Source organism: Sebastes fasciatus, chromosome 6 (genome assembly GCF_043250625.1).
Source record: "Sebastes fasciatus isolate fSebFas1 chromosome 6, fSebFas1.pri, whole genome shotgun sequence".
Classification (NCBI taxonomy): domain Eukaryota; kingdom Metazoa; phylum Chordata; class Actinopteri; order Perciformes; family Sebastidae; genus Sebastes; species Sebastes fasciatus.
The window spans coordinates 9,952,736-9,977,182 of NC_133800.1; the positions used below are offsets into that span (position 1 = coordinate 9,952,736).

General features: G+C 42.5%; 1 protein-coding gene across 5 annotated transcripts in view; it reads right to left on the minus strand.

Annotated features, from left to right (window-relative positions):
• Positions 1-2,505: 2,505 nt before the first annotated feature.
• LOC141768972 (uncharacterized) overlaps positions 2,506-24,447 on the minus strand; it is a 36,352-nt gene continuing 14,410 nt past the window's right edge. For 3 of the 5 annotated variants that reach the window (XM_074637541.1, XM_074637545.1, XM_074637544.1), the window contains exons 2-11: positions 16,961-17,097; positions 14,550-14,735; positions 13,796-13,970; positions 13,313-13,492; positions 13,097-13,219; positions 12,760-12,893; positions 12,631-12,661; positions 12,418-12,517; positions 11,285-11,378; positions 2,506-11,194 (exon numbers count right to left, since the gene is read on the minus strand). In XM_074637541.1, coding sequence (XP_074493642.1) covers positions 5,432-11,194; positions 11,285-11,378; positions 12,418-12,517; positions 12,631-12,661; positions 12,760-12,893; positions 13,097-13,219; positions 13,313-13,492; positions 13,796-13,970; positions 14,550-14,735; positions 16,961-17,097 — 6,923 coding nt within the window. In that variant the 3' untranslated portion in view covers positions 2,506-5,431. The remainder of the gene's footprint in view (positions 11,195-11,284; positions 11,379-12,417; positions 12,518-12,630; positions 12,662-12,759; positions 12,894-13,096; positions 13,220-13,312; positions 13,493-13,795; positions 13,971-14,549; positions 14,736-16,960; positions 17,098-24,447) is intronic. The other 2 variants (XM_074637546.1, XM_074637542.1) reach the window with 2 other exon arrangements.

Genomic DNA, 24,447 nt, shown 5'->3' on the forward strand with positions numbered 1-24,447 from the left:
ACCGCTACGCGAATCTCTTAGAACAGTCATAGCACACCATTCCCGATCATTCTGTCACTGGTTGCCATGGTGATTGGGGGGCCGAGAGGAGTGTTTAGTTTCCTGTTAACATACAGTAAGAGTTGAGGGATTTTATTTTGAAAAGTAGGTGAATACCTAGTTCCTGTTATCATACAATGAGAGTTGGGGGCTTTTAATCACAGGTGTAATTGATCACATTAATTATGGCCCTGATCCATTGAAGCCCTGGTTTAGAGCATGTTGGCTCACTGAAATGGCGTGATACAGTAAATAGTGTGCGTGTGTGTGTGTGTTAGTCAGCCTGCTCTGATTGGCTAATGTGAATCAGCTGTCTAGCAGCAATCTGAAGTTGCCGTGGCGATTGGCAACTGCTGCAGTGGGGCAGTTTATAATAGGAGTTAACCAGAGACGTACATGTCATAAAAGTGCTTCTTTCAAAACAACATACATTTACATTAACACTGCTCTATGACTAAAGGAGACACCCCAAGTGGTTAGCCACCTACTGGCGGGAAACATCGTCAGGTTGGTTGCTGGGGCCCTCCTGACCACTAGCAACAGCTGACACACTAGTTCATATTCTGCCCAATGAAAGTGAGTTTACATTTGAAATCAAAACAACGTACATTTACATTAACACTGCTCCTTCGCTCCTCCTATAACTGTAGGCCTGTACGCTACTGTAGGCCTACTACTGTAATGTTTAAATTATAATGTTTAAATGTTATAAGAGTAGCTTTGCTCCTCCTATAACTGTAGGCCTGTACGCTACTGTAGGCCTATACACAGTTATAGGAGGAGCTTTGCTCCTCCTATAACTGTAGGCCTATTTGCTAATAAGAGTTACATAGTTAAAATGTGTGTGTGTGTGTGTGTGTGTGTGTGTGTGTGTGTGTGTGTGTGTGTGTGTGTGTGTGTGTGTGAGAGTGTGTGTGTGTGTGTGTTAGTTAGTCAGCCTGCTCTGATTGGCTAATGTGAATCAGCTGTCTAGCAGCAATCTGAAGTTGCCATGGTGATTGGCAACTGCTGCAGTGGGGCAGTTTATAATAGGAGTTAACCAGAGACGTACATGTCATAAAAGTACTTCTACGACAGAAACCGTGACTCCTATCGCTTAGATTGTACATGAGACCAGTTAGGGGTCTCTGATGAACAAATGGTACGACATTTGGGTCTGTAGTTTCAAAAATGTGACCTCGGCGGCAGTTTCGAAAAGTATTAACTTTTTTCTCTGATCCAAAACATTCTGTGAAATTTAATATGGGGCCCTATGAGAGCGAAGCCTGCAGTTGCTCTCACGTTCAGGCATGTGTCGCCAAATGTGTAAGTCCGACTGATTCCATAGCTACATGTTTGCGACCGGCACAAAAATACCTACGTTTTGATGTATTCATTGTGTATGAGGAGTGGACGTTGTGGGCTACAGAGCAATTTGTTCGGAAAATTTTCAAAAGATTTCAAAGCTTTCCCGCACTCTAGCGATGATGTCACACACTCTAGCCCTTAACGACCCACGCAATACACACCCATTATAAAATCTGAAACGGTCTGAAAATTTCACAAAACGTAAACTGCGATTTCGTGAAAACCGTGCCAGCTATCAAAAAATTTCCATTTGGCCAAATAAAGTCCCAAGTCTCTTGACCCGTTTAAACTTTTAATCCCGTTTCTACGTTAAAGTATGGCGACTCTGTATGGCCCCAAAGAGGAGTGTTTATGAGCACTCTTCACGTCGATTTTCAATGCATTCCAATGGAGCAAAAAAATCGCGCTTTCGCGCGATTTTCTCGGAAACCGCTGCGCGAATCTCTTAGCCAGGTCATAGCACGCGATTCCCGATCATTCCGCACGTTTTGATGTACTTTTTGTACAGGTGTTGGCAACGCTGCCGGAGGAGTAGCGCGGCAAAGTTTAGGCAGAAGCAGCGGAAGAATAAGCCCGTCGAATAATAGACCAGTGTGCTTTGCACAAGGCGAAGCCTTGTGCTTCTAGGCACACTGGAATAAACGCGTCGAATAATAGACCAGTGTGCTTTGCACAAGGCTTTGCCTTGTGCTTCTAGGCACACTGGAATTAAGCCCGACGAATAATTTTTGCCTTGCCTGCACCCAATCTTGTATTAAAATGATTTTTTCCAAGTTCCTGTTGCCTGTAGTCTCCTACATTTGGGTCCACCTACTCCATTCTCCATGACATTTTGTTTTTGTCTTGCTGTTTGATCACTTCTTAAAATCTCTGTTTCTATTGCATTTTCTGTGTATGATGTTCTTTAAAACTTTTTGTGAAGTACCTTGTAACTCTGGTTTTGTTGTTATTATTATACACACATTACCCAAAGTTCACTCCTGATGCGATCATTAAATATTCTGTAAATGACGTTTCATTTCATTACTTGTCGAGCTCCAGTGTGTGTCGAACAAGATTGAACAATAAAATCCAGTGAAACTCAGTTTACTCCCAATAAGTACGCAACAGTTGGAATACTACCTTCTGAAATCTTTATTTGCCACAGTTTCAGCTCATGGAAAAACAGCTTCACAGAGAAAAGTTCATCCACACAGAAAAATAAATGGAGTTAGTAATGACCTTACATGACCTAAAAGGCATCTGCTAATAAGCACAAAGACTTTTGTGAAAGATCAGTTTTACATCACACAGCTGAATAAATGTTAGCTTCCAAATGATACAAACAACAAAATAAACTGACAATGATGACACAACGTATAATGTAGACTAAATAATATCACATTATTGAAAACAACATAAACACGATTGAGGACATTGACTACATGATGGCTTGAGAAAGTTGTCCTCTCTATAGGGTATAATGGTTCACAAAGTTAAGTGTAACACGTGAGGTGATTACATATTAGATGGATCTCCATGTTAAAATCTCTACATGTGAATATGGAGAAGAAAAAAAAAAGAGAACATGCTAATATTAAGACCTGAGTTCTGCTGATAGTGACAAAGCAAGAACATGTTTTTGGTAATATTTTTCTAATCAAAGTACACAAAATACCTATACAAAATATCTGTTGGAATATTTCACAAATTTAAAAAAGACCAATTCATTTTATTTCACCATTTTTCTAATTGGATCTTGTTGCATGTTGCTGAGTAAAAAAATACCAAAATCTATATTTGAGAGATTTTTCACATTACACAATGCAAACTGGACATTCAAATTTTTACAATATAAAAATATTAATTCCTCAATTGTAAAAGTTCTCAAGTTAAAATGCAAATTATGGCTTTTAAGTAACAGTCAAAAGAAATCCGATGTGGTCCCATTCGAGTCTCTTTTTGATCAAACTTGTTTTTTTGTTTTTGTGTTTTAACTCAAAAATATAATTGATGTTCACATACAAACTGGGAAATGGCAAAAACCCTTTTTTAAAATGTTGATTAATAAGTATAGATTTGCAGAAACAATAGACCTTCAATGTGCAGCCTTAACATTCAGTGTGAACATGGCCTCACTGTTCTGAGGATTAAACAACACACAGTTTAGTTCCGGGGGTCTTTTAAAAAGGGACACTGTGTAGAATTTGAATGTCATTATAGTGATCATGATGGCATAGGTTTTTGTTTGTAGAAAAATAACACATGCTGGAGAAAAATAGTTGCGAGACAGTGTCCCCAGGAGATGAAGGGGGTAGAGAGGAAAGGAGACATATTAGGCAGTGTTGGAGCCAAATCTGAATGGCTTGTTGAATCACTTTTTCTGATCTGGGCAGCCCACAAAAAACTGACTGGGTTGTCTTATTTCACAGTTTGTGGGTTGGTAAACACTCTAGATACTCAAATGTTAGCTACATTTTTGAATCACAGACACAGTGACTTTAAAGTAAGACTATGTAACCTTCGCACAGCGGCCACTAGTTACAAGTAACCCCTGGATTCCATCGGCCGTTGCTATGCCGTGGTCGTCAGAGCTGATCGCAGACACTCTAGACAATGCTTGTGATGCTTGTATTAAGTTTTGATAAAGGAAGTTGCGCTTCAACAATGGGATTCACGGTGGCGTGCTGGACCCAAAGTCCAATGAGCATAAAAATGTGACAGGGTAGCACATCCCAGATTTCAAAATCAAGGAGGACAAAACACAAGTACTTCACTAACATTTTGATGCTTGCGTTAACTTTGTCTTTAGGCTACAGCAAAATAACAACAATAAAAACAATTAGAAGGTGCACGCAGCGATGAGCGGGCCTTCGCACCTTCACACACGTTGGGGGTACTGGCGGGACGCCGGTCGATGCAGCTGTGCATTTACGTACACACAAGTTATATGGTATTCCCAGCGTGCGTGGCGCTGGAAATGACATATTGCAAAAGTTGTACCACTTCCTGTGTCCACTATGCGACGCTGGAGAACACAAACTATTTATACCTCATGTTGCTGTGTATCATGTGTAGACCATACCATGTCAATTTGGAACATGTAACAAAACACAAATGCTTCGCAATTTACCATCATGACGCTCCAAATTTGAGATGAATCTGTTGAATGCTCTAGGAGGCATTTCAAAGAGTTCCATACCTGTAAAGTGCCTAAAATGGCATATTGTCACATGACCTATGACATCATCCTTCAAAGTAGCGACTGTGCCTTTGCTATTTAGCGTCACATGACCTAGTCGGAAGGTTATACCAACCAAATTTGAAATTAATCCGATAAAGCCTCTAGGAAGAATTGGAATAAGTTTGCATAAAATACATGAAAATTAAAATGGCGGTTCAGAGCTAATGAAAGCCAATGTGAAATATGTCCGAAATTATGACAGAAATGTGGGTACAAAATCTTGTGAATATCGGTTTAAGTCCTTCCACACATCTAGGGGCCCACTAAACACGCATGAACCCAATCGCTTTATATTCTCACAATCTTCACAGGTTTGTGTGCTCAAGTTCTGCAAGTTTGATGATACTAAGGGCGTCAAAATTGCGTTCAAAGGTTAAAAGTAATTGGGGGCACTATAGAGCCAACGTGCAACACCCAAACCCAATTATATCAAATCGAAAAAAACGGGTCGCAGCCGGAACATGGCGTTAGGTGGAAACCAGGGGTAAGAGTAAAAGGATAATGCCGATCATTATCTATAGCCACTTCGAAGAGTCATGAAGTCAGTGAGCTGACTCAGTAATGCCGGTTACACAGCAATATCTACGGTATCCAAAGTTTGCATCACCCATACGTGTGTTAATGTTCATTAATGAACATTTTAAGACTTGCTTTAAATCAAGATGAAAAATATAGTTTGCCAGTCTACATTGTGAGTCTGCACACTACAGAAGATTGCATTAAAACATTAAAATGTTGTTTTTTTTGCATTTTCCCAGTTTTGTGACTGAATGCTACCACATGCATGTTTGTGTCAATGTGTATCACAGTATTCAGAACATCCTAAACTCTGCTGAGACGCTTAGATTTGCGAGCTGGTGTTACCTCAGTATTTTTTCTCTTCCGAGCAGATCGAGGACTCTCTTCTTCATTAGACACTTTTGCACTGCGGCCTCTGGCTTTAGACTTGGGTGTGATTATTACTGAAGGAATTGACCTCCCTCTTAAAACTCTTTTTCCAATTACTATAGGTTCCTCTTCCTCTGACATAATCTGCTCGTCTCCCTCGTCTACCTCGTCATCTGTATCTGAAGAACATTCAGCTTCCTTGCTGTCTTTGTCCACATCTGATTCTACTCTATTTTCTCCCTCCTCGTCCATGGCTGCCTGTGTCTCAACCTGCTCACCCTCCTCATCAGTTTCCCTGTAGTCCACTCTTGTTCTTTTTCGTACTGATCTTCGAGGTGAATCATCAATGAATAGATGCACTTCTTCTTCCTCCTCAGAAGTTTCCTCTTCCTGCTCTTGAGCCTCCACTACTCCTTGGTCTTTCTGTCTTCTGGATCCTTGTGATGGTGTGGCACATGACGTTTTTATTTTGCCCTTAAGTGCTCTTGTTGTTACAGGTGGAGCTTCTTCCTCTGCCACCACAGATGCATCTTCAACTCGAGCCTCTTCATCAGCAATGGCAGTGTCAGATCCCACTTCTGCAGCTGAGTTTATCTCTTCTACCTCAGCTGCTGAAGTCTCGGCCTTGTCAGTATCAACCCCAACCACGGCTTCTACACTGTTGTCCTCCTCTTCGAGCACTGCTGCTTCGTCAGTCGAGGCATCCTTCGTCTGTTCTGCATCTCCCACATCAGACTCTCCATCCTCAACTTCTTTCTCATCTTTGTCTTTCTCCATTTCCATGATCTTTCCTTCTTCCTCTACCTCCTCCCCTTTCTCCTCAGGTGATCCCTTCCCTGCCTCTTCTTCCTCTCTTTTGATCTCTTCTGCCACAGCTTCTACTTTTTCCATCTCAACTTCTGGCTCTGTATGTTCTTCTTCCTGAGCTGCAGCTTGGTCACCATCCTTTACTTCAACCTTCTCAACTCTGCTTTTCTCTTTTTCGCCAGCTTCTTCCAGCACAGCTTTGGTTTCCTCTACTTGTATCTGTTCAGGTGGAGTAGTTTCTTCTTCTTCTTCTTCTTCTTCCTCCTCTTCCTCCGTCGGACACTGTGTACGGGCTCTTTTGGATTTACGTCTAGGTGTGGCAGCAGCAATCTTTCTTCCCTTCCTCAGAACTCTTGTGTCTACTGCTGGTTCATCTTCTTCTGTGCTTTTCTCTCCAGTTGCCTCTTCCTCTTGCTCAACATCTTGTTGTTTTGTGGTTTTGCTTCTTCTTGTGGCTCTCGTTGTCTTTCCTCCACTTCTCAAAACTCTTTCAACAACTGGTGCTTCCTCCTCCTCAGACGCACCTTTTGCCTGGTCGTCCTTTGCTGTCAACAGTGTCTCTTGTGCACGTTCTCCAGCTGCACTTTCCGCCACTTCGGATGTGGACATTGACTGTTCCCCCTCCACTGTGTCTTGTGTTGTGACTGCTTCCTCTGGAACAACCGAGGTCTTTCCCTCATCAGCATGTTGTCCAACTGGAGCCTCGGTGACATCATCTGCAACTGTCTCCGTACTGTCGGCCTGTCCCTGCTCTGGAGCATCTTGTTGTATGACAGCTTCCTCTGCCACAGTGTCCTCTTTCTCTATGCCCATTTCTACTGCTGTATTTTCTACTTGTTCAGTTGCATCCCTTTCTTCGAGTCTCTCGCCCTTCTCCTGATCAATCATCTGCTGTTTTTCCTCTTCTTCCTCTGCTGTAGATTCCTCTCCTTCCTCTTCTTCTTCTTCCTGGAGTTGCTTGCGGGTTCTTTTTGTTGTAGATCTCGGTGTCACAGGGATAGACTTCCTTCCCCTCCTCAAAACCCGGACTTGAACTGCCGGCTCCTCTTTCTGAATTTCTGAAGCTGCCTCCTCTTCTACTTCACCCCTTTTCTGTCTGGTTCTTGCTAATTTGGTTCTTGGTGTGGCTTCGACTGCTTTCTTTCTACTGCTCCGCATTCTGGTTTCGGGGACTGTAGGTTCCTGCTCCTCGTTATTACTACTTATAGCCTCCTCTTCTTTTGCGGTCTCCTCAGTGCTCCCCTCCCCTGTATCTTGTATTGTGGCTGCTTCCACTTTATCCTCAAACCCTTCCTCTTCTGTTCCCACAGGGGACCCAGGGACATTCTCCTGTGCCAATTTTTCTTCCTCTTTCGTTGTTTCTTCCTTCTGCTCTTCTTCTGCCTCAGCAGCAGTCTTTTGAACAGGAGGGCACTCGTCTGGAGCTGCTGTTTCTTCCTGGACGTCATGATGGGGTTTTTGCAGGTCCACTAAAACTACTGTCACTGTTCGGAGATCAGAAAGATGTGGTGCCATTTCCTCATTCTGTTGCTCCTCTGCTGAAGGTGCTACGTCTTCTTCACTAGGTGCAAGGACAGCTGCGTCTGTAGCCGGTTTGGGTAATGGTGCATCTTCTTGTACTAAATCATCTGCAGCAGTTGTCACTCCAGCTGTGTTCTCTTCATCTTCAGTCATGGTCATTGTTCCTTCTTCGGACTCTCCTTTTTCCACTTCTGCAGTAGCAAGTTCTTCATTCTCCACCTCTATCTTATCCTCCTCTGGGGCTTTCCCCTCATCCCCTTCTGTTGGTGGCTCTTCGGCTGATCCCAGTCCTGCTTCTTCTTCTTCTTCCTCTACCTCTGATTCCTCAGCTGATTCCTTTGGTCTCTCTTCCTCTTTCTGGACTTTTTTGGGGCGTCCACGAGCAGACTTCCTTCCCCTTCTCAAAATTCTTGTTTCTACTGGAAGTTCATTTCCATCAGTGCTCTTTTCCGTAGATGCCCCTCCTCCCTCCTTTTGGCTTCTTCTGGATTTGCCTTTAGGTGTGTCAGGGACAGATATCCTCCCACGTCTCAGTGTTCTTGTTGTCACTGCTGGTTCTTCTTCGTCACTGTTTTCTGCTTCTTGTGCATCCACTTGCTTTCTGCTTCTTGTTGATTTGCGTACTGGTGTAGCTTTGCTTGTTTTTGTTCTACCTCTCAGAGCTCTGGTTTCAACAACTGGTGGTTCTTCCTCTTCCGAGCTCATTGCCTCATCTACCTCTGCTGGTGGAAGATTCTCTTCAGCATCATCTCCTACTGGAATGTCTGCCTCTCTATCTGCACATATCTCAGAAACTGCAGACTGTTTCTCCTCCACTGGAACTGTTACTGTGACTGTATCCTTTGCCACAGCTTCCATCTCTCCTTCCACCTCATCAGTGCCTGTTTCTGCATCTACCTCCTTCTCAGTAATATCCTCACCTATGTTGTCTTCCTCCTGCTGCTGATTTTCTTTTTCAAAATTGTCTGATTCAAGCTCTTCCTTCTCGACAGTCTCTGCCTCCGCAGTCACATCTACAGATTTTTCTGGAATGTTTTCCTGCTTCCCTCCACCTTCCTCTTCCTGTTGCTTTTCTGGATCAGCACTGTCTCCATTAACTGGTGATTCTTCTGCCTCCTTCACACTAAGAGTATGGCAGGTTGTTTTTATGTCCACTAAGATGACAGTGGCTTTCTGGATCTTGGGGATTTCAGAGCCAATGTCCTTTTTCTGAGGCTCTTCAGCTGCTGGTACAACAGCCTCACTTAGAACCTTATCAGGTATTACTGTTTCTGAAGCAGCAGCAGCAACAGGCTCTTGTATAATGTCATCTGTCGCACCAGAGACACTGACTGCCTCTTCCTCATTTTCTGCTTCCATCACTGATACAGTCTCGGTCTCTCCCTCAGTCTCTTCCTCTTCCTGTACTTCTTTCCTCTCCTCCATGTTCACCTCAGTCAAAGGTATAACGTCCTCTGCTGCTTCCTCTGCCTTTGGAATTGTACCTTCTTCCACAACAGTTAGTTCTTCGGTTGACATCTCTTCTTCTGTTTTGTCAACAGTCCCCTCTTGTTCCATCTGTTTGTCTGTTGCTTGCTCATCTGCTGTCTCTTCACTAGCAGAACCTCCTGCAGGGGGCTCCTCTGTTTCAACAGGGATACCTTCTTTATCCTGTATCACTGATGGTTCTACCTCCTCCCCATTTTGTTCTTTCTCAGATTCAACGGTTACTTTTCCATCCTCAGTCTCCTCTGTTAGTGCCATCTCTGCTGTATCTGGAAGCTCTGTGGAACTCCCCTTCACTACAGTGTCTTGCACCCCAGGCTCCTGTTGTTCCTCTGTCTTCTCTTCATTTGTCAGGTGTTCATCTTTCAGCTGTTGCGTTTCTTCTGTTAATTCTTCCACTGCAACTACATCTTCTTTTATGGTAGACATTTCTTCTTGTTCTTCTCCCTCAGTTACAGCTAACTCCTCCACTATTTCAGTTGTAGAAACGTCTTTCTCCTCTGCCACTTCTTCGTCCTCTTTCTCTAATTCTTCACGTACTTTCTTGCTGCGTCGGGTATATTTGCGTTTTGGTGGGGGGGTGTTCATAAGAGTTCGTCCTCTCAAAATTAGCCCTCCATCCTGGGCTGTAGTTTCCTCCTCTAGCTTGTTGTGCCGCATAGATCTCCGTCTGGGGGTTTTACTCTGTACAGTTGTTATGGCCTTTACAACGGTTCTTTCTGTTTTTCCGGCTTCACCATTCTCTGATGTTGCACGTGTTGATAGACTTGCCTCGTGTTGTGTAACTCTTTCTTCTGACTTTTCATCAGTGACAACAACTTGAGTTTCCTCTCCCACTTTGTCCAGAGTTTCTGCTTCTTTGCGGTCCTCCAAAACCTCTTCAGAGACCACCAGCTTTGCAGCGTCTTCCTTCTCACACTCTTCCTCAATTTCTGATGCCACATTCTCATCTGTTATCTGTGAGTCACAAGAGGTGTTGTTCAGATCCTGTGGGGCATCACCTTCTGCTTGTGGCTCCTCAGTCATAGGTCCTGATGTAACATCAGCTTCTTCTAGGTTTTGTGGGGCCAGGACAGTGGCTGGTTGGTCCGACATCGTAGCTGCTTCTTCAGGTGCAGTATCAACTACATCCTCCTTTATGGAGGACGTTTCTTCTTGTTCTTCTCCCTCAGTTACAGCTAACTCCTCCTCTACTTCAGTTGTAGAACCGTCTTTCTCCTCTGCCACTTCTTCGACCTCTTTCTCTAACTCTTCACATACTTTCTGGCTGCGTCGGGTATATTTGCATTTTGGTGGGGCTGGGCTCATAAGAGCTCGTCCCCTCAAAATTAGCCCTCCATCCTGGGCTGTAGTTTCCTCCTCTAGCTTGCTGTGCCGCATAGATCTCCGTATGGGGGTTCTACTCTGTACAGTTGTTATGTCCTTTACAACGGTTCTTTCTGTTTTACCAGCTTCACCATTCTCTGATGTTGCACGTGTTGATAGACTTGCCTCGTGTTGTGTAACTCTTTCTTCCGACTCTTCATCAGTGACAACTTGAGTTTCCGCTCCCACTTTGTCCAGAGTTTCTGTTTCTTTGTGGTCATCCAAAACCTCTTCAGAGACTACCAGCTCTGCGGCGTCTTCCTTCTCAAGCTCTTCCTCAATTTCTGATGCCACATTCTCAACTGTTATCTGTGAGTCACGAGAGGAGTTGTTCAGATCCTGTGGGGCATCACCTTCTGCTTGTGGCTCCTCAGTCGTAGGTCCTGATGTAATATCAGCTTCTTCTAGGTCTTGTGGGGCCAGGACAGTGGCTGGTTGGTCAGACACTATGGCTGCTTCTTCAGGTGCAGTATCAACTACATCCTCCACTTGTTCTTCAGGAGCCACACTGAACATACCCTAAAAATAAACATAGTAAATTGAATCATGAACAAGTTGCTGTACTGGTCATGTAGACAAACGTGAAAATAAGAATTTGCATATACACACCTCAGTCTGCACCAATTCAGAGACATGTAGTTCTGTCTTCTGTTGCGCTGAAACATGCTCCTCTCTAGGCGTCTCTGCTTCAATATCCTCAATTCTAAAAGATGTTAAGATATCACTTGTTAATTTCAGGCATTATATAGAGTAAGGGTTTGATGGTGTGACAACACAGAGCAGATTGTTGAAAATCAACCACTCGAAATTTGGGACTGACAAGATGCCTTCTTGCTCACATATACATTGAAACCGTTTTTGCTTGTTGTAATCCATTTGTTCATACTGGCCATTAAAAGATAACTTCCTAACATGAGTCCATTGGAAAAGATGGGTAACAAAACCCACAGTCTTCGTTCTGCGCAAAAATAATTCCCTCCTTCTGTGCCAAGTTGTGGAGGAGGGACAGTAACACAAAGAGGTAATTTCAAACTAAATTCACAGTAACTTTGGAAGATCCTCACTTGATCTGACTAAGTCAGACTGTTGAAGCCTCATATTAGCTTCAGATAAACTTTGGAAAGAATTATTTTTGCACAGAATGGGGACTGTGTATTTTTTTCACTTCTATTTAAAGTGCATTATGAAGAGATCTCTTAATGGTCAACATAAACAGGAGGAATGATCACAGCAAGCAAAACCTGTAACTGTGTTCACAAAAGGCACCTGACTATTTTTTTAAGATAGACATGAAGTTCTCCTTTATCCTCAAGGTCCACTATCTATTTTCTGAGTTTTCAACCTCATTGTGTGGTTTTCCTCAGTGGATGGTGTTGTCTCAGTTGTCACAACAACATGTCATAACAGGCCGTATACCGTATGGGTGGATCTTAACCCCTGTCTCTGTTTCAAAGATGGTCTCCAGTGTCAAGGCTCTGACACACCAGACGACAGTCGGCTGTCGGCTAATGTCGGACCGTTGGTGAGTCTGCTGCCCTAGTTTTTGTGATGCGTCCCTAGTTCTGTGACAGTGACAGTGGACCATGATGGCACACGGCCTACAGCAAGACTACTGAACTTTAGATCTCCAGCAATTTGAATGGAGAGGTCATATTTCAAGTATCTGAAATGGAAATTCTTAACTTCCTAATTTGAATGCATTCATGCGGTTTTCAGTAGTGACATTTTTAATTCATACAGACCTGATTACTTTTTCTGACTTGTCCTCTGCAATCTTTTCTCCCATCTTTCTTCGTTTTGAGCCACTACTCCTACCCCGGGCTGTAAGGGGTACTTCAGCCTCTGAAACGGTTACAACAGTTACAATGTACATTATTACATTAAATGATATATACATTAATATACAATCTAAGGGGAAAGTTTACAACGTAGATGTAAAATGATGAATTGCTCACCTTTGGTAGCGCTCAGTAGTGTCACTTCCTCCTACAAATCAAAATCACAGGGATTATTTTCACTTGTAGAATTATTTGTTTCTCAAATTGGAAGAAATAATAATAATAATAATAATAATAATAATTTACCACAATTTCTACTGTGCATTCCATAGATCCAGCTTCTTGTATTTGAGTGGTAATTGCCTCCATCATCATATCCTTTTCAGTCATTTCAGTAATCACAAGTGATTCCTCAGTGAAAGTCAGACTCTTGGATACTACTGAGAAACAGAGTAAAACATGCTGTATATGAATGCTTAGATAAATACGCTAAAAGAAAATCTGTCGAATAATTTTGCAGTGAATTCTTTACGGAATTAAACACAACATTCGACAGTTTTAAGATGATCAATCTTTTGAAATATACTGTCCCGGGAGATTAACAACAGTCTAGCTCTACAGTACAGTTTCTGTTCTTTTTTACCACTCTTATCCATGGCCTGGATCTTGCTGGCGATATTGGTCCTCTGGTTGGATAAACCTATGCTCTCCACCTCCCACAGCAGGTCTGTGTCTCCTGGGTACTGACACAGGTACTTCTCACACACTAGGAACAAATAGAGGAGTGTATTGAACTTACAGTAATGTACCGTTTATGCTTCTGTTTAAGGTTTACTTGCTGCAGGGTGGTCTCATATACCTTTATACATGGATTTTGTGAGGGGCCACCTCAACCCCAGACAGTCCTCTTTGAAACTGAGCACAAAGTCCTCCAGCATCTGGACGCCAAAGCCTTTACCACGCTGACATTTTCTAACAAATATGGAGTCCATCACAGGGAGCAGATAGCTTCTGGTTGAATAAGAATTACAAGAGCTGCCTACAAGAGAAACAAAAGGCATTTTCATGAGGACATTTTCGGAAAGGAATGAGCCAATATCAATTAAACCATTGGATTAAACGCTGTCTTGTATGGATGCAAACATATTTGCGAACGCTTTTTGGGCTGAACAAACACCAGACAGTGGTTGAAACAACTGAGCGGTAAGCGGTATTAGCATTGAGAAGATCATTTAGAACAACATCACACACCGTTTTCATAAAGCAAATTACAGACCAGAGATCAAGGTAACAGTTGGGGTATATTTGTGGAGATACATGCATTTAACATCACATAAATTACCTGCGGGTTTGACGGAGTAGAAGCCAACAGCCTCTCCATTACTCCAGAGGATTTTTGCATTATCTTTTTCTCCATGGCAGAGGAAGGGAAGCTCTTCAGAGGAGCTCATCTCCTTGGCTCTATAGATGACACGATTAAGGATGTATAAAACTATTCTCTCTCCTACTGTCTCCACCTGAGGGAACACACACATAGAACAACATGTTATTCTTAATATAATAGCCACGTGTTTTAAATTGCTGTATTAAAAAAAACTTCGGACATTGTGCAACATTTCCTTTAAGGTTTGTTCAAACAATGTTTCTGCTTGATCATTTTAAAAGATTAAGTTTAGTTTAAAAAGGTTTTTTAATTTGTAAGCACTGAAACACACGGAAGTAGCACTGTAATCAACAACAGACATATTGGAGGTGATGCTCATCATGAGTATTAAAGGATCGATTCATTAATAACGTGATTGTTGACAAGGAAAAAACTTTTTTTTATAAATATAAATGGACTTTCAGCACGGTTCATCCTATCCGCTGTGACCTCTCTGCTCTGAGGGTGTGTTTTTTGTGTGTGTCACATGTCAGTGCTCTGAACTGCCATCAGTGCTGCACAAGCGATGATCACTGTGAGAAAACCTTTTTTATTTCACACTAGTCAGGGGAGAATGTTCATCGATCGTGTGCTGCAGATCTCTCTGATCAGAATGAATGAGTTTGAAGAGTGAGAGAGTGGATTTCCTTGCTAGAAAAACATCTCCTCATACCTCCACAGCTCCATCTCGAGCAGGGTCTGCCGTCTTGAGAATGTCGTCCACCGCCCACCACTGGTCCAGCAGGTACAAACCCACAGCAGTCAGTGGGTCACTGGGAGAGAAGAGGGCCAGGATCTTCTGTTTATCACTGGATCCATACAGAGGGACGAAGCCTGCACTGGTAATGTCTATGGTGACCTGAGGACAGACACAAAATCACATAGTCGTCAAACACACCTCACTCCATGCGTATGACTTCAATGATACTGAAAAAGCCTCTGCTAGTTTTGATCCACTGACACCGTTGTTTCAACGGATACAAGCCTGAATTTCCTATATTCTGAGGCGTAGCCTGATGTTGTCTGGATTTAGCTGTAACTTCTACAATAAAAATATCACGTTTCAACTTTTACTGCAAAAACTGTGCATTATAACATGGACATCGTTTACATCTCTCTCCGGCTAGAAAACATCCTCTCATGTTAGTTACCTCCTGGAATGCACAACACTTCTCCCTGACACTAATACCTCTGGCCTAAACACTACTACCACCTTCTGGCCTGTATTAGTCACTGATAATATTTAACCTTTATCACTCTGTGTTTTAACTATTTGAATTATTGTATCAATGAACTAAAGATGCAACATCCTCCCGCCATGAACATCGGTTTTGCAGTTAAGTTTCGATAGGATATAGGAGCTGAACAGAGGCCTGTACTACGAAAGCGAGTTTAACCCTAACCCTAACCCTATCTTCTCGTTATCTGGCTTAACTAACCCTAACAACTGAGATCCCGCCAAACGGTCCTACGAAGCTGGTTATCAACTCAGTAAATCAACCCAGGGTTTCTCAGTCTGGCTGTGAGCACGTTCACATGAACGGGGCGGTGTTTGCAGCATATGACCAATCACAAACATGGACATGTCCACAGACTTGCAGACAGACAGGCAGAGCGGCATATTTTACAAAGGAAGAGCAAACTATATCAGACAAATACGAAGAAGTTAAACACATGATCAGACTAAAAGTAACACAGTTGAAAGACAGCTGGCAAAAGAAAAAACTCCCGATGTATGAATGCGTAAAATAAAAGACTTGTTAATTTAACGGAACACTCAAAAGTCAGATATAGTCGTCTAGATGGGGCAGTGATATATAAACAGCTTTTGGAAGTGTAATGGGTGAATGGATTACACTTCATTATGCCCTTCAGCATTGATGTGACTATTTCAGCCTTCTTTCAGCTGCGTCCCCATCTCTGGTGGTGTGAAACAAACTTCAGAGAAAGTAAAAAACAATAAATATAGAAACATAATTCAAAGCTGTAAGCACCCACAGCATACACCCAGCTGTCTTTCCTGCATTTGTCAGTTTAAACTGTGTTGTTTTTAGCCTGGATTATGACTTAAACTTCATACGATCTGCGCACAGAGCTCTGATTGGTCAGTAGACGGTGCTTTTATACGAGTTGATCTCTTATCCCCCAGGTTTTCTGAATATTGTCCTATATGATGACGGCACATAATCTCACAAGTCCCTCTCCTCCCCCACGAGAACAATTCCTTGATCATTCCATTTTTCCAAATCCACTAAATACAAGCAGTAGTGTGGTGCTGCTCTATAGTGTCAGCCATAACAGCAGTGTCTTATTCCACTACATACGTAAATCCACAAATACAATACAATAGCAACATTTCCTCTCTGATGTAATCTTTCTAGGATTTTGAGTCGTAGTTGAACTTCCACTGTGATTCCTAGCAGTAATTCTGACATGCTTGATGCATCCGAGATTTTGAGACACTATTTTTAAGACACTCAACGCTGCTCTTGTTGACTTTTATGCAGAGGTGGAAGAACTACTACTTGATCTTTTACGTAAGTGAAAGTAGTAATACTACAGTCTAAATAAATACTCTGTCCTGCATTCAAAATCCTTATTGTGTAAAAGATCATAAGTATTAGCATCAAAATATGCTTAAAGTAAAAGTACTCATTATGCAGAATGGCCCATTGCATAATAATATATTACTGTATTATAACCATTGATGCATTCATGTGTCCATCACTTTAATGTTGCAGCTGGTAAAGGTGGAGCTCATTTTAACTACTTTATTTACTGCTAGGTAGTTTAATCTATAATAATACATACAATCTGCAAAGTAAATAAAATTGGCAAATAAATGTAGTAGAGTAAAAGTATAAAGTAACCTAAAATGGAAATTCTCAAATAAATTACAATTACCTCAAAATTGTACTCAAGTACAGTGCTTGAGTAAATGTACTTAGTTACATTCCACCACTACTTTTATGGCCCTTAATGACCTGACACGCATGGTTGAAAGACAGCACACTGGTCCAGTCAGGAGTGAGCCAAGACAGCCCTGCTCAGCACCACAGATGTCCAGCATGAGGTGTGTTTTACCTGGGTGGAGTCAGAGAGAGTGAGGTGTTCAGGAGAATCAGGGTCGCTGTAGAGGAGGTTGTTCATGTAGTTGTGGCCCAACCGTTCCAGCTCGGTCTGGCTAACATCAGCCAGGAGGTCCACAGGGAACTTCATCCCTACACAACACACAACACACAACAGGCAGCGGTGAGAAAGAGCAGTCAGCCATTACTGTCATCACAGAGGAGACACACCCAAAAACTAGGGCTGTCAATCGATTCAAATATTTAATCATGATTAATTGCACATTTTTTTATCTGTTCAAAATGTACCTTAAAGGGAGATTTGTCAAGTATTTAATACTCTTATCAACATGGGAGTGGGCAAATGTGCTCAAACACAACATAACATGGCAAACTCAAGTCCAACAGGCAACAACAGCTGTCAGTGTGTCAGTGTGCTGACTTCACTATGACTTACCCCAAACTGCATGTGATTATCATAAAGTGGGCATGTCTGTAAAGGGGAGACTCGTGGGTACCCATAGAACCCATTTTCATTCACATATCTTGAGGTCAGAGGGCAATGTGGAAGGGAAGGGCAAACCAATCAGAACAGTTACAGGGCGGGGTCGGACGTCCACCCTCACCTTTTGTCCGACCCCGCCCCATTATGCAGCGAGGACCCTCTCGTTTCTGGGGTTGATTTCTAGTGCTGACCTGTTAGGACTGAACAGCAACAACTACACAAGCAAGATGCAAGTAGATCTATAGTGAAATTACTTATAGAATTATGGGGAGGTATGACAGAAAACTGATAAGGTTGAAAATGGCTGCAGTAGGGCTGCACGAATATGTCCAAAATGATAATTGATAATCACAATTATTTTTTATCAATATTGAGATCATGATTATTTATCACGATTATTCATTGATTTTAGCAACAACATATTTTTAGTGCACTTTCACATTAAAATAAACAGAGCAATGCTTTCACTTCCGTGCTGTGCTACATTCCTGCTAATGTACAAATCAGGGCTGCACTATGTTGGAAAAAACTGACGTTGCAATTTTATTTCCTGCTATATATATATATTGCAATATGAAAAAATACAGGACTATTCACCCTACCCTTTTGCTAGCTTCATTTTAAAGTTAAATGCATCAATCTGGTGCACTTTGAGAGCAAAATTAGCAACATTAAGAGGCTGGATAAACAATGTTATGCTCTCAATTTAATCAGAAACACATTGGTTGTATAGATGATATCTATACCCAAAAGTGAAGCCAAAACATCTGGATCACTGGCTGGTTGTTGGCTGTTAGTTTAGGAAGCGCTTGATTTGATATACAGCAGTTTTCTACGAGCAGAACACGCATTTTAAACGTCAATGTTGCAGGCGATCATGATCATTTAATTGTGGGAGGCCAAAATTGTCATCGCAATTAACATTTGATTAATCGTGCAGCCCTAGGCTGCAGTGGTACTTAAAAAGGACCAATATGTAATACAGTATATTTACTGTAATAAATCATAAAATGACCATGATATGTCATCAGAGATTGAGGAAACATGCTGAATTGAAATACTGGCTTCTCTGACAACAATGCTACAGCCAGTATGTTCTCCTTTGACATTTCAATTCCGGTCCAGAACGTCTGTTTTTGTTTTGGCCCGTTGCCACATATGAAACAAATTGGCACACTAACACAGCCGTCTGCAGCTATGGAAGCAAGTAAACCAACTGGTTCAACAGAGATAATGTTAACGTTAGATTCTACCCGACCTGAAAGGCCTCGGCACATCTCTCTGTGGTTCGTGTGCAGCTGGATATCAAGGCAGCGAGTATTTGAGACACACAGCCGGTGAAGTGATTACGACTACTGCTGCTGGCCAGAGGCTAACGCGGTCGTGTCTACATGGTAACACTCAAACTGAGAAAATTTGTGCTAACTGCTATCAGTCACACCGGAGGACCGGATGGGCCACGGCTCCAATGTTTTGAATTCGGACTGCGGTTACCCATTTTAAATGTTAGCTGTCAGTGCTACATATTGCTCCTTTAAGCATACCATTGCACAAATATATTCACAATTTGATAAAGTGTAAAACTAGTTGTTTTTAACCACTCCTGTATGCAAAGAGAGAAGATAATTTACACCTGTACATAATCCAATTAGAGTCGTACATGAATTTGCATGGACGAGACATGTTTAGTCAATAATGGGGTACCGCATTTACACATGGATTTTGGTGCAGATCATCTGCAGCCCTTTTCTAGAAACGAGTGATTTAACCAGTCAAAGGGAGTTTTCACAACCTTTCCCAACCCAACATTTGTTTTTATTAGAAAATGATTTATTAACCATTACTATAAAGCCCACACTTGTAATTGTTTTCTCTTGTTGTCATTTCACAATTGCCCACTTTGTCACTGAAGCTTTACTATGTTGGTGTGTTGATATTTTACTTTTAAAGTAAAATGCAATACTTGCAGTGATTAACAAATCATCACTCCAATCGGTCTCCTCAGAAATACCCAAACCAGATAAAACCAGAGCGCTCCCAATCCCAGCACAACCACACAACAGTAGTCTATTCACTTCAGATTGACTTGAACTCAACCCGTGGCGGTGGTAACCTGATCCAATCCACCTGCCACAACTAATCCCAGTTAATCCCCAGTGATCTCTGGTAAGACTAATAAGCTGTGAAAGTGACTTTATAAAGTTGGCTTTAGTGGGGATAAGAACTTAGCCAACTTTAGTTTCTTCTTACTATTTATTTGTATTATTATTATTATTATTGGGGTGCACAGACGGAACCGTTTTGATTGATTAAGATTCAATGAATGAGCAACTATGGCTTTCATAACCAGACTAAAACCTGCCAAGAGACAGGTAGACACATGCTGAGAAAACTCTGTCTGTTTGAAATGAACAGCAAAACAAGTTGCTTTCTTTCAGTACAGACAGGCAAACTAGTATAGAGCCAATTCTACATGATAATGTTGTGAAATTAACAGCATGACTAAATAACCGACCGGATATCGAACCAAACTTACTCGGATCATCTTAGTGAGCATAAGAATCAATGGATGTACCCGCGGTAACGCAGCCACACTGTGCAGCGACACTCACGCCGTCGTCACACAAGGTCATTTCTAAATTGGCTAAGCTGCACACATTCACAGTGACTTACTGTAGATTCAAACACAGAGCTGTACAGCTGTATCTGGATCATGACAGTAAAGCCGAGTGTGTGTTTGTGATGCCTTTTCATTGGCGTCACTTATTGTTAAACGTGTCAACTGTCTGAATAGAGAAGTCCTTAAGGGAGGTGTCTAAGAGCAGATAAGTACACAGGGCTGGCATGTAGACCCAGTTTGTGGTTTGGCTCAGCTCAGGGGTGTTGGGCTATGGTTCAGGGCTTGGGCCGCAATCAGTGCATCTGCGAGTCTTGACATTTGCCAATCAGCTTGCACCAACAAGTCATTAAATAGTTTTTGTGGGATGAAATAGTTTGAGCAGGGTTTAAGTAGTCCAGTTAAAGATCTGAAATCAAACCTGAAAACTCTTCTGCATACATGATTTTTTATAATCTGACATGAATCTGGATTCTTAAGTAATCCCAAAGTGACTTAAAGGGCAAGTGTGTAGCATTTAGGGGGATCTACTGGCAGTTTTCATTAGTGTACGATCACCTGAATATAAGAATCATTGTGTTTTCTTTAGATTAGAATGAGCCGTTTATATCTACATAGGGAGCGGTTCCTCTTCACGGAGTCCGCCATTTTGCGCTGCCATGTTTCTACAGTTGCCCAGAACGGACAAACCAAACACCAACTCTAAATAGGGCCATTCGCGTTTTTGCGTCGGCCACCGCAGTTCTCCTACACGCTTGGCACACGAGAGAAGTTTCAGTTGGTTTCACACCGCCAGATGCCTCTAAATCCTACACACTGGTCCTTTGATAAATGCAACATCAATAACTTAAAAAAACACAAAATTAAAACAATAAATCTCATGTACTTCAACATATACTCATTCATTATTGTTTGCATACTGTTTTTTGTTAAACAGGTCATAATTCCCTCTCCATTATCTATTTTTATATTGTTGAGAAAACATTCAAACAACTGGATTTATTCAAGTTTCTCGCCCAAAAACTACATTTTACAAGATTACAATGGAACGCATCATGATAACGTTGGAATTTACCTTCACCCAATCAAATTTTTTCTCCTTTATGACTGTTACCTTGTCGTGGTAAGGGAGCTTGTGCACCCCATTGACCCCTTAGAGCTATGCCGGTGGGAGGCAACTCCTGGCAGGTTTTACCAAACCGGACAGGTCTAGGGCGAGGGGTCAGACAAAATACAGTCAAAACTGCCTCTTGACCATGGAGCTTTTAGAAAAGTGGTCTACGACCACTGCGGATAACTTGTGGAAACGGCAGCTTGGGCTAATCACCCACCCTGCTGTTAAATAAATGATTACAGAAACTGAAACTATGGATACTTACCTCGAAAGTGACCTAAGCCTAACTGACGACCCTCAAATGGGACCCATGAACCCCTTGGGGCAAACTCAAAAGAGACCTCAAAGGGGGAAAAGTCTGCTGAAGCTTAAGTCAAGAACGAGAATTGGATGCTGGAATGTTAGAACATTATACCAGACAGGAAAACTGGCACAACTGGCCAAGGAAATGCAACGGTACAACATAAGCATTATCGGGGTGTGTGAAAGCCGATGGAACACCTTTGGAGAGGTAAGAACTGCCACTGGAGAGACCTTCCTCTACTCTGGCAACCCAAAGGAAGAAGACCCCCACACATACGGAGTAGGACTACTCCTATCAAAAGACGCAGCTAAAAGTCTCATAGAATGGGAACCAATATCAGAACGGATCATCACAGCCAGGTTTGCATCCAAAGGACGCAATATCACATGCATTCAGTGCTACGCTCCAACCAACACTGCTGTGTTTGAAGTGAAAGAAACTTTTTACCAACAACTACAGGCAGTTTTCCAAAAGGCTCCCAAGAGAGACATTAAGATTGTGATGGGAGACATGAATGCCAAGATTGGAACGGATAACAACGACTGGAAGGGAACAATGGGGACAGAAGGTCTGGGGCAGATGAACGAGAACGGGCTTCTCTTTGCAAGCCTTTGTGCCCTCAACGAGTTGGTGATTGGAGGCAGTCTTTTCCCACACAAACAAACCCATAAAGCTACATGGATATCTCCGGACCACCGCACAGAGAACCAGATCGACCACATTGCAATAGACAGGAAATGGAGGAGAGTTCTCCTCGATGTCAGAGTCAAGAGGGGCGCCGATATAGACTCAGATCACCATCTTCTCGTGGGAGAACTCCGGATGAAGTTGGCAGTAAAACAGAAAGCTGGAAACAGGGTACAGAGAAGATTTGAGACAAGAAAACTAAAAGACATCAAGGCACGGCAAGAATGGGGAATTCTACTCCGAAACCGGTTCCAAACCCTAGCAGAGGGAGAAAACATAAATGACAACTGGGAAAGATGCAAGAAGGCTATCACTGACACATGTGAAACTGTCCTGGGGTACCGAGACCCCAAAAGAAAAGACTGGATTACTGATCCAACATGGAGGGAGATTGAAGCTAGGCGAGACATCAAACTGAAACTCAACAGAGAGACAGACCGCAATAAGAAGGAAGGCCTCTGACAAGACTACCAACAAAAGAACATAATCGTCAGAAAGAGCTGCAAGAGGGACAAAAAAGCACAAGCGGAGGAGCTCGCCAACAAAGCAGAGGCAGCAGCCAGGCAGAACAACGCAAGGGAATTGTACAAAATTACCTGACAGTTAGCTGGTAAGAACAAGAGCTTTAGCCGGCCTATCAGAGACAAACAGGAAAACCTTCTCACTAAAGACTCCCAACAACTAGAGCGCTGGAAGGAACACTTTGAGGAAGTCCTCAATAGACCTCCTCCAGACACCCCCCCAGACATTGAAGAAGCGAGACGAGACCTAAACATCAACTGTGAAAGGATATCAAAGGAAGAAATCAAAAGAGCCATCAAAAAAACTGAAGCTCGGCAGAGCACCAGGAAAGGACAACATCCCCCCTGATGCACTGAAAGCAGACATCAGTGCCACCGCTGACATCCTCCACGGGCTTCTAAATGAGATCTGGGTAAAAGAGGAGGTACCCAATGACTGGAAACAAGGGCTAATTGTCACAATTCCCAAGAAAGGCAACCTCAGTGAATGCAAGAACTGGAGAGGCATCATGCTTCTCTCAGTCCCCAGCAAAATCCTCTGCCGAATCATCTTGGATAGAATGCAAGAACCACTGGACAAGATATTCAGGAAGGAACAAGCAGGTTTCCGGAAGAACAACTCCTGTACAGATCACATTGCATCACTCAGAATAATTGTCGAGCAGTGCATCGAATGGCAGTCATCACTGTTCATCAACTTTGTTGACTTTGAAAAAGCCTTCGACAGCCTAGACAGAAACATCCTGTGGAAGCTGCTCCGACATTACGGAATACCCATAAAACTGGTCAATCTCATTAAATGTATGTACAATGGATTCACGGGCCAAGTCATTTCAAATGGAAAGCTATCAGACACCCTCCAAATAAAAACAGTAGTACGACAAGGCTGTCTTCTGTCTCCCCTGCTCTTTCTTGTTGCCATCGATTGGACTATGAAAAAGTCAGTGGAAGGCCAAAGGACGGGGTTACAGTGGACTCCCTTCACACAATTGGAAGACCTCGATTTTGCAGATGACTTGGCACTGATCTCAGGAACACACACACAAATGCAACAGAAGACAAACAAATTACATGAACACAGCAAACAGCTAGGCCTCATGATCAACGTTGGAAAGACCAAGGTCATGAGGATCAACACTAAATCCCACCAAGGAATAAATATCAAGGAGCAACCCCTAGAAAATGTGGCAGAGTTTGTCTACCTGGGAAGCAACATCAGCACAGACGGAGGAGCAGATAAGGATGTGGAGCTACGCATCAGCAAAGCAAGACATGCCTTCAGAACACTCCGACCTGTATGGCTCTCTTCCCAGCTCTCCAAAAACACAAAAATCAGAATTTTCAACTCAAATGTAAAATCTGTCCTTCTCTATGGCTGTGAAACCTGGAAAACCACAAACACAATCACCAACAAACTGCAAGTGTTCATCAACAACTGCCTCCGATACATACTGAGGATATGGTGGCCCAGAAAAATTACAAATACAGACCTGTGGAAACAAACAAACCAGGAGCAAATCAACAAAGAAATCAAAAGGAGAAAGTGGAGATGGATCGGGCATACACTCAGAAAACAAGAAACAAACATAACAAGACAATCTCTGGACTACAACCCACAAGGAAAGAGGAAGCCAGGGAGACCAAAAAACAACTGGAGACGGTCTATGCTTGACGAGTTAAACAAGATCGGGACCTCCTGGCAAGAAGCAAAGACCACTGCACAGAAGAGAGTGAGGTGGAGATCCATGGTGGACG